General features: G+C 35.9%; 1 protein-coding gene across 8 annotated transcripts in view; it reads left to right on the top strand.

Annotated features, from left to right (window-relative positions):
* The window catches only part of SATB1 (SATB homeobox 1), a 108269-nt gene that overhangs the window by 91954 nt on the left and 1198 nt on the right, over positions 1–15117 (top strand). For 6 of the 8 annotated variants that reach the window (XM_014517941.2, XM_025198945.1, XM_014517940.1 and 3 more), the window contains 2 exons: positions 12223–12426; positions 12937–13032. In XM_014517941.2, coding sequence (XP_014373427.1) covers positions 12223–12426; positions 12937–13032 — 300 coding nt within the window. The remainder of the gene's footprint in view (positions 1–12222; positions 12427–12936; positions 13033–15117) is intronic. The other 2 variants (XM_014517942.1, XM_014517944.1) reach the window with 1 other exon arrangement.

Consider the following 15117-nt stretch of genomic DNA (forward strand, 5'->3'; position numbering starts at 1 on the left):
CTCTAGGGCTTCCTGGGAGCAGAGGAGCTCCAGCTGGGCAATGTTAACTCAGCAACATCCCTGCAGCAGCTGCCCCTTTGCCTCTCAGGGCCTGCTTTTATGCTGAGGCTCTGCAGCCTAGCTCCAATCAGGCAGCCTGCTGGCTGTCATGTGACCGCCTGATTGGCTTTGCGGTCACCTGCAGGCTGCCTCACAGCCTGCTCAGGACCTTAAAGTGGCAGGCACCAAAGATGCCCTGCCACACACCTCCCCCCCTTGAAATGGCTACCATGGGGGGAGGGTGTCTCTCTACCGCTCCCCATGCAGACTGTTCTGCAGCCTGCATCAACCCTCTAAGTAGCAAGCACCCCAGTGGTGCTCCCCCACAAGTTTATACAGCCCCTATCACCTTCTGGCCACCAGGTCTGTCTCCACCCCATGCTGGAACTGCTGCTGCTACCACATGCCCTTTGCCAGAGCTAGGGGTGCTGCTGCAACATGGGGCAGCAGTGGCAGCAATTTCACCTCCAGCACAGGGCACACAGTGGGTACTGGACCTGCCTTCTCTGCCACATGCCATGGGTCAGAACTGGAGCTGTCACCACTGCATGCCCCAGCTCACAAGAAATCCTGCAGTTCAGATCTGGCCTGGGACGTAAGGGGAGTTTGACACCCCTGAACTAAATGGTCTCTAGGGGCATTTGTACACATGCGCCACAGTGCTGGGTGCTTTTAAAAGTGCCCGGTGCTGCAGCGTATGTAGTTGTATAAGCAGAGAAATGCACTTCGGCATGCAGAAAATGGCAGTGGCACGCTTTTCAAAAGTGTGCCACTGCCATTTTCTGCACGCTGATGCGCATGTCACCACTTATACAACTGCGTGTGATGCAGCACAGTGCACATCAGTTCACATGCAAAGCCGACCTGCCAGATCTCCAGCACATTGTGGGGTGAACAGATGTGTATAAATGCCCTAGAAGAATTCTCTACTGTCTTAGGCCCTAGTTTGGCAAGGTATTTAAACATTTCTGTAACTTTAGTGGGATTACTTGCATACTTAGTGAGGTACGTGCTTGAGTGTCTTATTGAATCAGGGTTTAATCTCTGACATGTAATATGTAATGGGACCTTTGCAAACCCAGGCTCTCTTTTCATCAACACACAGCTGTAGTTATAAAAAAGGAACTATGAAGGGGTCAAACAATTTTTTCTTCTGCTTTACTTTCAATTAATTTGTGGCAGAAGAACGTACATTCACCTTGATAGGTTCAAAGACACATGGCCTAGCTGCTTCTGATTTTGACATATTACCAGATAGTAGTAATACAGCTATCCAAATAGGTGTCATTTGGGAAGAGATGGAGACATAAGGAAGTAAATATGGCTTGCTTATTATGATCAGATGAATTAATAGTTGGTATTTTATTTGTGAAGATTTCCAGAAGCTACAGTACAATTGGCTGGGCATCAGGCTTTAAGGACCTTCCTTCAGGGCTTGATTATAGTCCATAAAACAATTTATACAGCATTTCCCTGCCCTGGCTACTTAGAAAAAGAGAGAATACAGTCTCTCTCTCAGTTTAGCTTTCCATTGTCCTTATACTCTACTCCAAGACAGGGACCTGTTAACCCTTAGCAGACTTAGGCTATGCACAGACATTCTAAAAGCCCAAGGTGGAACTGATCTAAGTTGCACAGTTTTCTGTAAGTGGTGTTGTTTAGCTCAGTAACAAACAGAACACACATTCGTCCTTTTCTTGTGGGGAGGGACATAGGCAAATCTTAGACCAGGTTCTGCTATTTTAAACCAGTCTGTACACCAACGTCCGTTGCGTTATGGGTATAGACCAGTTTCATGTGCAGAACTTCTGTTCTGTTCTGTTATACCTGTACACCAGTCTCCAATCACTTATACCAGGAAAAGTATACGTCAGTACCTGTCCCTTATTGTCTTTATCTTATAGTGAATGGAGATAGTTCCTGTCACTCCCTTCTCTGTTTGAAGCCGCCCCCCTCCCCCCCACATACACACTTTTTCAGGTGTGAATTTTAAAGGGGGTTTAAAGGGCGCTGAGACAAGGGATATTGCTAAATTCTCTGACTTCTTCCATAACATGATTTTGCAGCAAAACCTGTAGGAGGGAGTTAGGGAAAACTTTTTTTTCTTTTTCTTCCGTTTTTTTAACTTGTCCCAGCTACGGTGCTGCCACATTTTAATAGCATTAAACATCTTTGATTGAGTATTTGAGAACCACTGAATCTATCCTATTCTAGAGGGGATTGTAGTGATTCAGGAATATGGAAACGTCTAAATAGGCATATGTGGTTTTCGAGAAATTGAAACTTGAACCAAAAATAGGGAAGGTGATGAATGAAAAGGACATGGTCATGCACTCGGTGTGTGTGCACCAATTTATTGGAATGTTACTCCATGCAAAATGTACTTCATTATTATTATATGTTTTGTGAAAGTTATATAAATAAATCTGATTATTTTCAATAAATGGACCTTTTCTTTGACCAAGAATGAATTCTTGAGCCTAAGACATGGATTAAAAAAAAAATCACTGTAATACTAAGATCTGCTTTAAAATCAGTGAGATGATCTAGACCTGTGTGAGGTATAGTATATGAAAAGCAGTTTTTCTGGAGCAAATTTCTGTTTATTATCCAAAGAAGTATTAAACTTCTGTAAATAACTTAACTAACATTTGCTGTTAGCTTGTGAACTGTCAGTCATAAAACGTTTGAAAAATTGACAGTCCCCTTTCAATAAAGGCCCTGCCTAACTAAACTGTATGTTAATACTTGCCGTAGAAAAAAATATTAGACATTTAAAAATATGGAGTTACTAAGCATGTTGGCAGTTGGTTTATATGTTTGTTTCTACATGTAAAGGATTGCTGTTGCACTGAAATAAGTCTCATCTATATATACTTCTCTTCAGTTTGATAAGCGATAGGGGGAAGTATTCTTTCCAGTCACCTTCTGTGAAACCCAGTGACCCATTTTATAGCCTTACACTGTAAGGGTAATGTACCAGACTCACTGACTTTATTAAATAATTGGCAGTTGTTTTTTCTTGTTTTGATTTTTAAGTATGGTTGTGTCTTGCTTACTCTGCCATTTGTATTCTGTGTGTGAAAGAATGAATGTGATGGCAAAGAAGGGAGAATAAAGCTTCACTGATTTATTTATTTTTTAAATCCATTTTTCCCCTTTTTGTCTTTTTTTACATTTGAATGTAGTTGAATTTTATGTATGATTTGCAAAATAATATTATTATATTTTTGATTAAGGCTTGTGCATATCATTGCTATTTGTATTGAAGGCAAGATGCTTTAAGAAATATATATGAAAGTGGAGGACATCAATTGAGAGGAAACTACATTTGGGGAAGTACGTAATTTAGTGCAGTCTAAATTGAATGATTCAGTTTTTAGTTGGCTAGAAAATGAGGGGTTTGCTTCATGTTGTTTGTTTTTAACATGAACTGGACTTTTTTTTTTTTTTTTTAGTACATGTGTGCATGGGATTTATGTGTCTAGTACAGATTAGGGCTCTGATTCTGCAAGCTGGTTCACACCAGTGGAACCTAACTGCCCTTTCAGTGGTTCCAAGTACAGACCAGTGTTTCTTTGCACAGATAACTGGGAGGATTGAAGTAATATGTAGCAGACTAGATCATTTACTTTTGGTCCTCAACTGCTGGTTGTAATGATTGTCCAAGTCAGTTTGACTTTTTTTAAATAAATTATTTTGTTTGGTTTTCATAATTTTTTTTTATTCATAAAAATACAAATATTTATTGAATTCAGGCCTTGAGTACATTTCAGATGAGACAGTAGTGAAAATAAAAACACTGAAGGTTAGGCATTTGTGATGAAGAATACCATGAAAAAGTGCACATAACATGTACCTCTACTAGCTGTATTTTCTCACATCACAGGAAATGCCTAGTAACAGACTAGGACTGCAAGATACGCTGGTTAATGGATTAAATATGATACTTGAAGGAACAAGAACATCAATATCTTCATTCTTCACTAGCAGAAAAAAATGAATCTCTTATCTTTTGAAGTTTACCTATCTTCCAACAAACCCTAGAAGTTCTTTTATACTAATTACCATCTGTTGTACCGGCAGCTACATCTTTATTTTTTTATTTTTTTATTTATTTATTTAAAATCACATCTGATCACATCTGGGTTCCCCTGATCCTCTACAGCAAAAGCCAGTAATAGATAAGCCAGCCTTTTCACAGAAATATCACGGACAGTGTGAAAACTGAGGTTGGGGCAACTGAAAAGATAAGCATGGACTACACTTTTAGAGTTAATTATTTTATCAAACTAAAAAAATAAGTGCATTCATCTTATCAATAGTTTTTGATTAGTAGTTTCAAATTTCCTAATTTCAGGATAGGAAAATCCCAAACTGGTGCAAAAAACTGAATCTTCCTATGAAAAATAGAAAAAAAGTATGTGATGACTTAATAGCAGAATATAAATCTAAAGATTTGCTTGCAATTAGGAAACAAAAAGGTCATTTGTAAGGTAGATTTTGTGCAACAGTTCTCATCACTGATGCATTTGGGGCCTAACCGAAAGAGGAGGCGTAAAGTTACTGTTTCACAAGATCTATGAAGATAGTATTAATATGCTTTAAAGTGGTCTCTGAACTAGAAGTGGGCAAAAAGGATGGAGGTTTCACTTACTTTGAATTTTAAAGGCATACAAAAAACAGTTTCTAAACTCTGATACTATGAAAACAAAAATCATTTCCAAAGCTATCTTTCATAGCAAAACCATGTCAGGTCAAGACAGAGAAACTGGTCATGACCACTTTTACCTATATATGTTAATTAACAAGTAATGGGTCATTGCCACCTTAGTTTTTTGTATACCTTAAAAATTCACACTAAGTGAAACCTAACCATTCTTAGTTTCTAGTTTTTATCCATTCTTAGTATTTTAGACTATGATAATTTAGTAGAGCTAGAAACATTCCACAATAACAGGGTGAATTTAAGTCATTATTATATAATATTGTATTATAATTTAAACCAAGCTACTGAACATGCGAAAAGTAGAACCATGGGCTGCCTATAGACGTGCTCTGACACGTTCTAATTAAAATGCTGCATCACCGCAGTGTCACAAGTATTAACCCCACCCCCCGTATTTTAAAATGGCTGCGGAGGCACTTTAAAAGGTCAGAACCATGTTAGGTTAATCGGTGGCCACATTTCAGCCCTAGTCAGCAGATAATTGTTCAAACCAAACTGCATAAGCCTTAAAATTCTTGGGTAGTATCATATTGAGGGAGGGGAGGGAGGAGAAGCTGGTTAAGGTGGTATCCAACCACACAGGCGAGCCAAATCTGTTGTTCCTAATTCCAGCATAGAGCAAAATACCTGTAAGTCCTCTGAAGAGCAAGAATTCTTCCTCATTCTGGTAGTGGCAACTCTCATATTTTAGTTTAAAGACCCAAAATACCAAAGGAAAACCCAGAACAGGAAGATTGTCTCCAGCTTCCCTTTCCAGCTTGTACTATATAACAGCAGCTGGGCCCACTCTTCCTTAAGAATAAGTTTGCAAATGTCAGAAAATTGAAAAAGTAGAGTAATATATTTTAAGATCAGAACAAATAGTTTTCATCACTTCATTTGTCCCCATTGTGTAAGCCCATATAATTCACAATATGAATACAATTTAAATAGTCTTTGCCCAATTTAAAATCAGGAACAACTGTGAATGTTGACCCCTTGTTCTTGATCTCTCTGATTTTTATTTTTTTTTTTTTTTTTACATAATACAAAATGTAATAAAATTGATTTTTAATATAATTTCATACATACTATAATATGGTTACAAGTTTGCTGTATTTGTTTCTGTTGGAGCTGTGTCTTTAATTGGAGGCACACTTTTCCTCAAAATAACATGTGCATTGTTTGCCTCTTCCGACTCTCTAGTTTCTAGGTCTTGTTGTACATAGTGAGAAATCACAGTTGAAGGGTTTAATGCATTTTCTAATCAATGTGCAAAGGAAATTTATCCTTATCAGTTTAAATGTGGGGGATTTTTTCATTGTATTATGGAAGAACCTTCACTAGAAAAGATTATTCTTAAGAACTTCATAACATTTAAAGGTTAATATGTTAGGTAAAGAACAATATCTTAAGACAAACATTTTTATTATAGGACATGAAGGAATAGTTCTGATTAAATTATATGATTATTTGAATGGGAAAGAAGACAAAGTGCATCATTTCTTGCCCTCAACTTTAATGCCCTTAATCAAATAATGACCTTCTGGAAATAGTTAATTTTAAGCATTTGGAAAGATCAATACCACTTTGCCACCAAAAAATGGCCCAGATGATGAAATTTGATGTATTTAAAGTACCATTTCACCCTTTTAACCTAGTAAATAATTTAAAATGCTTTCAGTACTCCTTTGCCACCATTATGTATCTCATTGTTCAAAGTATTATGACTTCTTGTTCCAAAAGCAACCTTTCTGCACAGTGAACAGCTTACAAGCCTAAGAACTGAAGAAAATGTACTTATATATACTGTAACAGTGATTTCCACCTTGTATGTCCTTACTCCTATACCTGGATTCTGCCTTCCTAGCTCCATAAAACAGAAGCATCAGTGATAATGAACGAAGCCTTTAGAACAAAAATGAGATTTGTAAAACATTGAATGGTTTTTGAAGACAGAGAGTCAATATTTAAACTTTAGTTTTCTAGTTTGTCTTTTGTTTTCTCTCTTAAGTCTTTGTGTTAAAGGTGAAGGATTTGGTGGTTCAGACAACTAAAAGCCCATTTTACCCAGTTTATAGAACATTGATATGAAATTACACTTGAGTGCCTTCAGCTTTGTAAATAAAAAAAATTGCCCTCTATTACCATGTTTGTGGGCAGATTAAAAACAGTCTTCATTAGCATAAGTAACACTTACAGATTCTTTTAAAAGTAGAAAATTATTTGCTGAATGATAAATTGCTAGCTTTATAGTTAGTTGTTGAAAATGTGCTCATTCAAAATGCCTACTTTAGTTTAGTCTACAATGCTGATTTTTTTTTGAGTTAGAAGTACTGTTTAATGGATTATGTACTTAATCTTTGTTCATAGTAGCTGCTGAAATGTAATTCATGCTTTCCACTAAAATGTTTGTATCAAATACCTTCCTATTTAGACTGATTTCTTCTAATACCATATATTTTTTATTACACTATATGCCCCAGAGATTGGAACAAAATACTCCTGCATATAATATATAAAAGAAAACCCCCTTATATATTCACATACCAACTATAAAATGTTTTGCCTTTTAGAATTCAAATTACAGCTCTTTTTTAAAAATGTTTGATTCCTTGCTAGTTATGCAGTAAGACATACTTGTCATTTGATGATAGTTACCACTAACAGGTCTACCATAGTTTAACTGCTCTATCCCAAAGTCCTTCCCTTGTAGACTCATTCCGTTTGGCAGAGGTGAACCTCCTGATATAGTCATTGCTCTGGAAGGATTTGCCTAACAAATTTTAAAAGATATAATAGCACAGTTTTTCTTGATTCAGTTAGAATTGATGTTGAACCTGTTAATGTTGAATTGATCTTCATCAGCTTGTGTGTTTAAAAAAAAAAAAAAAAAAAAAGGAGGGGGAGGAGTTAAGTGGAATCCAAAGATTGTTGTCTGTAGGTGCTGAGACTAGGAAAGGTCAGGAATTTAATTGTAGCGCAATTCAAATTTTCAAAAGACATTGTTGTGATGTTGAGTTTAGACCTGCTGAGTTTTTCTTTAAAATAAGCATACTTTTGAATGTCTCATGGACTATAAAATTTGTCATTGTTATCCTGTTTGTGCTTTATCTGCAGGAGTTTGGCACTTGCTCTGTTTTCGCAGGTTTTTTTTCTCCTAATGTCTTATGTTTCTTTAATAAATCCCGATCAGAAAATGAGTCAAAAGACTCATATTTATTTTAAATATCTTAGGTTTAGCATCTTCCTTCACCATTTTCTTGCTTACTGTAGCAAGACCTTTGCAGCTGGTACTTGGTTACTCGAAAGTGCATAACAGTATTTCCTTTGTGGCAGATGGATTTAAGACTTTTAGTTCTCAATAAATGTAGGTTTACAATACATAACTTTACAGGATTTGTGTTGTATATAACAGGTTTGAACATATTATCTCAGAATTCATCTGCATGGCATTTTCAGCTTATCCAGGGCCCATGCCAGTATTTTAAGTAATAGGGAGAACATAGTGATTGATAGCAGCTAAAGGCGTGATTTTGAATAGAAACAAAGGTTTTAGAACAGAAGGTGTCAAATTAAACTTTGGCAGTTTGAAAAGTAGTAACATCCTGAAAGTTCTACAAACATATTTACATGTGGCTAATGTTTGTATTTTGCCTTGTACCCTCTTTATATTCAGTGTAATGTTGCTTGGCAAATTTACTATGTTTAAAGTTTAGGTTGTTCCCAGTATCATTTTAGCTTTTTACTCTTTGCTGTATATGGCATCAGCCTAATTATTTTCAGGCTGTTTCTTCACTGTGTGGTGTACACACTATTCAAAATAGTTGTGATCTAATTTGGGTACTGACGAGTAGTTGTTTTTTTTCCTTTCTTTACAGTCTTATAATTTTTAGAAGACTACAAAGTTGTGAACTATGGGACAAATCTGCCTTAATCGCATAAATTAGGAATTTGAGTGATCAGGTTATAATGGCATAAATTAGGAATAATTTATTGGAAGGCAGTAGAATTGCTCTAGACTTTCTTAAGCATAAGATGGCAGAAATTGGTCCAATAAAATGTATTTCTAAATTTAAAATCTATACTAATTACAGCTCTTTTTGTTGCTCCCCAAGTATATATAAATTCAAAACAAAGAATGCCATGGTTTTTGAAGTCCTTCCAAATGTTGGGGGGGGGGGGTCTCCTAAATATTACAGTCATTTCAGATTTCTCAATTTGTTACTTGGGTGATTGAGGCACTGTGTGGTACAGAACCCTGAACTCAAAAACTATGAAGAATATGCAAACAATTAATTATTTCTTTGATCCAGAACAAGTTATACTGGTATGAAGATTTTGGTCTCCTGTGGAAGTTAAACCATACGGCTCCTATTCATGCTTGTTCATCCTCTATGTGCTTAGACATTAATAAAATCAGCCTTTGTGCAAGTACTCAGAAATAGATAGGAAAGCCAGTAAATTCTTTCTACCCTTGTAATTTTAGAAAAATCCAATTGGCTATTTCCTTGTTGCCACACAGACCCTGCACCAAAATATCTGTCTGCTCCTTTTAAAATGTGAAGTATAAAATGGAAAAATACACATTTTTGTTAGAATAGCTGTCTACAGCTGCAGGTTTTAAATATTTTGTCAGGAGCATCTGATTTCAGTCTCTTAAAATCACTATCTCCTTGCAAGGCTAACACAGAATGTTCCAACTTACGATTTGTCAAATTATTTTTAGATAAAGGATTAGACATACTATTTCAGGGCAAAGGTTAATAGCAAATTACTGGAAATGTTATGTTAGTCATGGATAATTAATAAAAATAAGGCTTAATCAAGTAGTATAAAAACGCAAAAGTAACAATATAAGAAAAAATATTTGTTAGTGAATCAAAGCTATTTTTCCAAAATATTTTTTAAATCAACATACATGTACTTATTTAGGAATTATTCTAAGATGTTTTTAAAAGAACTAACAGCTGTCTTTTCTAAAGGATATCTGTGGTTCGCTAGGGTATACTTAAATTTTAAATGGACAGTGTGATATGAAAAAAGCAAATGTCCTTACTGATGGTTTAGATTTCTGCAGTTTGGGTATTTTTTACTTTTCTTCTCTGTTTTACTTGCCTGCTCTGATATGAATAGACTTCTCAGTTTTGCTTTCTGTTTCACAAATACCAGTATAATGCTGCACATTTTAGATGGGAAGCCGTACCGACTACAAACGTTAAAAAAACCCAGTTTTCACTGTTTCCGAATTAACATTTTCATAATGATATTTTCAGTTAAATGTCCTGCCTTTCTTTCAAAATAATCTATTACTTGATTTTTGCCCTTTTAACTGATTTGCACAAAATAAGAGGAAAAACATGCTGCTGAATCCCTTTCTCTGCACATAGATTCATGTTAGAGGGACTGAAGGAACAATATAATTCAGAGTTTATCTGTGGTCCATATACTAATCTACAAGCATAAAGTAGGACATTTTAGGTTGGGTTGTGAAAACACACAGTTAGGTGTCCTTGACTGCTTTAAAATGAAAAGTCTTTTAGGGCATGCTATACATCACAGTATTTTTGCTACGGGGCTGGTTAGCTTATTAGCTTACTACACCTTGTGCGCTGTTACAATGGCAAGCACAATAGGGAGTCCTGTCAGTAGTATTCTGTGAAGCAGCAAGTTGGTCTTCTGTAAGGTTGCAGCATCTGGGACTCTATTCATTTACCAAGGCATGAAGCATCAAGCAAGGCTTCTTTGAATTTGAAATTTGGATTCTCAACTGTACTATCATCATATTTCTAACATTTGTTTTAATTTACATAACTAAGGCATTTCCTGTAGTGTTCATTGTTTAAGAGGTCTCCTCCTATATCCAAGGGCATATATTTGAAATTTTTAGCTCCCTCCTAGATATTTTCATTAGCACAAAGAAGTGCTAAGATTATTTGTTTACTTCCATTGTTTTTTCTTCATGTTGCAATGATATTTTAAAACTCCTGGATAAAGGTAGATAAGTCCTTAAGAAAACCTACCTTTTTTTTTTTTCTTGTACTTAAAGAAAATATAGTAAACTTGTCTGGCTGAACCACTTTAGACCAACAGTACCTGTGCCTGACAAATAAGTCTAAAAAGTATCGGAACTTACATGTTGTGTGTTAGTCAAGAAAGTATCACATCATTTTCCATATAGTATTAAAAAGTAAAATTTATAGAGCTAGTAATTGTCTAAGTATTTTTATGTACAAAGAAATGTGTTGCTGATGCATGCTATACTTGCTGGTTTGAGTTTCTGTTACTCCTTAAAACTTTCAATACAAAGCCAAGAAACATGCCAGGATTTGATTTTACAATATCAGAAGTGAGCAATTGCTAAATATTCAAGATGTAACTGCTGGTCTATTTTAGAAGCAAATTAGTAATCACTACAGTTCTCCTAGGATAGTCTTTTGGCATCATGCTTACTCAGTTTGCATTTTCAGAGATTTTGCATGTACTATGATATAGGAATGGTATAAAAAGTAGATCATAAATCCCTTCGTTAATCCATAATAGCATGCATAAAAGTGTGAGTCTAACGGAAAAAAACCTGTTTTAAAAAAGAAATGCTGAAACAAATTAACATCTATGACATGGTAGATAAGTTTATTCTCAGAGCCACTTCTGCACATAGCACTGATGAAGAAGGCATAACTTCTCAATGGTTATGCAAAGGCCTTTTTTTTTTTTTTTTTTTTTTTTTTTAAAGGACATTTGGGAATTTCTCTATCATTATGCTTTACATTAGGCAGCTCTACAATCAAGACAGATATCTGAAATATTCTTTCCAAATAAGAAAAATTGTAGTACTAGGACAAAAAACAAAACAAAAAAAAACCTAAAAGACATAATCTACTAGCTATTGAAATATAGTTTTTGTTTCCTTAAGTACAACAAAGAAAGAGGTAGGTTTTCTTAAGGACTTAACTGTCTTTATCCCCGAGTTTTATAATATCCGTTGCAACATAAAGAAAAAAGAATGGCAGTAAACAAATAATCTTAGCCCATCTTTGTGCTTAATGCTTTCCAATGGATGTAGACTTAAATACAAAATAGAAAAGTAGAAGATAGAACATGGAGTTTTATAAAGTAGTGTTCTACTTTGTGGCGAGATGCTGTCTTGATCAGGTATTTTGTTTCTAAAAAGTATAGCATTGGTACAGAGATGTGCTACCCAAAAAACCTCCTATTCTGTGACAGCTTTGTGAAATAATATGGCAGACTCCTGACATGATGGTATTTGCTTTGAATTTCAGCATAGGGATCCAGAATTTAACATGAAAGTAATTTTTTGCCAAGAAGTATATGAAGGAATAAGCAATGTTGTGTCTCCTGTCCTCATACACCACACTTTTTAAACCAGTTTTGATTTAAAGGAGATGTAACTAAGGGTAGAAATTGTCTATTATTAAGTGTGGAAAACTAATTTTGATGATGTTATCTTCAAGGGTTGGCTCTGTGAACTGTTACGTTGGAAAGAAGATCCCTCGCCAGAAAACAGGACCTTATGGGAGAATCTCTCAATGATCCGAAGGTTCCTCAGTCTTCCTCAGCCTGAACGAGATGCCATTTATGAACAAGAAAGCAATGCAGTTCATCACCATGGTGACAGGCCTTCCCACATTATCCATGTTCCTGCAGAGCAGATTCAGGTTAGTTTACCTTGGCCAATCCAATATAGCACTAAGTAAATAAAGCCTTAAACATAGCAAAGGAAATTAGTGTCTCTCTTCTTCCTGCCAGACTAAACAGAGGCTTTTTAGTAAGAGATAACAGTACACTGCCATCTTGCTTCAGTCTGTACAAGGAGTGTGTGAACATATGCACTCTTTTTTAAAACTGAGAAAGACTTTGACATTGAACTGAATCTTTTGCTAGGAGGAGGAATAATCAGTTATCTTAGCTACTTAGGCGCGCACAGTTTGGTAGAATTGAGGATTAAAATATGACACTACTTACTATTTTTTCCTAGGAATTTGGGAGAAAATGATTATTTTTAAGTGCTGCCTTTCAAAATCCTGTAGAGTAGCTTCAGATCCTCAGCACCAGTGATTCCAGTGATTCACCTGGAATGGAGGGAGGGGGACTCAGCCCGATTCTTCATCCCATTTAACTCCAGTTGAAATTTGGGATGAGTCAATGTTTGTTTGTTTTTCCTTTAGAGCCCCTCTCCCACCACCCATGTGAAGGAAGAGCATAGAGGTGCTTTCTTACCAGGCTTGCTGACCACTGGACCTTGGCTGGGTGCTACTCCTCAGGTGAGCTGGCACAAGTTAATGTGTCAGGGAGGGAAATGAGGGGTTTCAGGACCCACTGCCAGATAAGAGCAATAGCTTCTTTATATACTTAAAAAGCTACGTTCTGAATTGTCAGTGGTAGGTCTTAACATTAACCTGGGGAGATAGTAATCATTCTGCTCATACTATTTCCCTTACCTTTGAGCTAGATACAACAATAGCCTCTGAATATAGAAGCACTATAATGCTCAAATTGTAGGATGGCACTATAATATGGATCACTCTCAGACTGAACTGATGAAGCTATGTAACTCATGTTTATTAAATATCTTGGGGTCAGCTTTTTACTGCATCCCACAAAGGGCAGAAAATACCCATAGTTCCAGACCCAAACTACTACTGAAACTTGGTGGATTGTTTATATTACCTATATGAAAAATATATTTACAAAGCTAGGAAGAATAGATGTATCCAGCAGCCAAAAACAACATGCGTGTGTATTAAAGATAAAACAAACTGAACAAGACAATCCCTTAGGATATCAAGTGCTAAAATAATTGTGAAAGCCTGGAAATTTACTGTTTGATTTAGCAAAAAGAGAGAGAGAGAGAGATCTATATTAAGTAATAAAACAGCACTTGTTTGAAAATGTACATTGTTTTTAATAAAATCACTTCTTAGGGGGATAAAAGGAAAAGCTTCTGCACAATATAAGCATTTTAATATTATGCTACTTCCTTAGATTCGTCTTGTTGATAAAAATTGTGTGTTTGATCTTGCAAACATTACTAACATAACTAGTTGCATTATAATTACTTTATATGACTAAGAGTTGCAGGATTGAGCTAAAGTACTCTGTCACTCTTATACATTACAACTGTTTCTAGATATATAAATGATGTAGTTAATACACGTCCTGATATTCAAAATACACACAGGGACCTGATCTTGCAGAGATTTTAGGCACCTTCTTAACTTCATGCACTAGGAGTGGGAACATGCAGCTTTGGGACTTCTATCTAGAACAGGACTGCTTACAAAGAGTGTAAAAACATGCACGTGCACAAGTATTACCAGGACGAGAGTCCTAACTCTACCGTTATCTCTATCTCAATATACCAGTTATGAGTCCACTTAATAGGGGAAACAGAATACCTGTTACATCATCTTATGACAATGGACATTTGCTGATCCAAGAAAAAAATCTTTCTAGTGCTTTCTGTGCTGTAAAGGAAGAGAATTCTCAACAAAAGCAGTAACTGACAAATTTGCTTTTGATGTAAACGTGATCTTATAATGTGTCGTGCTTTAGCCAGTAGATGAGAAAAATATTCCTGTCCCCAGGGCTCAGTGCCTCACCTTTTTAAAATGACTCTAAATTCCTTGCTTCCAAATTTTCATTTGAAATGCTCGTTAATTATTTACATCATGATTTGCTTTATCTTACTCCTCTGTATATGCTGGCTCATTTTATTGCTTGAATTCTTTGAATGCTATTCATTGACTTCTAATAATAATAATGCAACTTACTTAGAGCTTTGTATCGTAGCACTTTATAAATATAAACTACATAATCCTCCACATAGCACTGAAATAGGTAAGTATGTTTATTACCAGTTTCCATGTTAGGATACTGGAACCTAGGCAGGATAAGCAATACCCAAGGCTACCGGGAGAACAAGAGACAGTCAGAGCCAGAACTCTTAGTTTCCTGTTCTTAATTCATGATCTGTCTTAGTCTAGCATAGGATTTAACAATCATAAGAGAACAAATTATCTAATGATGCTCTAACATATTTTCAAGTGTGTAGACTTCAAAACATGGTAAACTGGTTTATTTAACTAGTTTATCATGCGTAAAAAAGCAGTGTGCATTCTCTGCGTTTGAGTGAGAATATTCTAGCTAGCATATGGTAAACTAGACATGGCCTGAGTATGTTATACCATCTTCCATCCTTTCTTTTTTTACTTACTTCCCTATTCCCTGCCCCCATTTTTCTTTCTTGCTCTTACAGACATCCATTCGCGGAGGCTCACTCATTCATATTTTAAAACTGATTCTCTTGATAGTCGGTAGTATTCTCCCCCCCCCCCCCTACCGCCCCG

Source organism: Alligator sinensis, unplaced genomic scaffold, assembly GCF_000455745.1.
Source record: "Alligator sinensis unplaced genomic scaffold, ASM45574v1 scaffold29_1, whole genome shotgun sequence".
NCBI lineage: Eukaryota > Metazoa > Chordata > Crocodylia > Alligatoridae > Alligator > Alligator sinensis.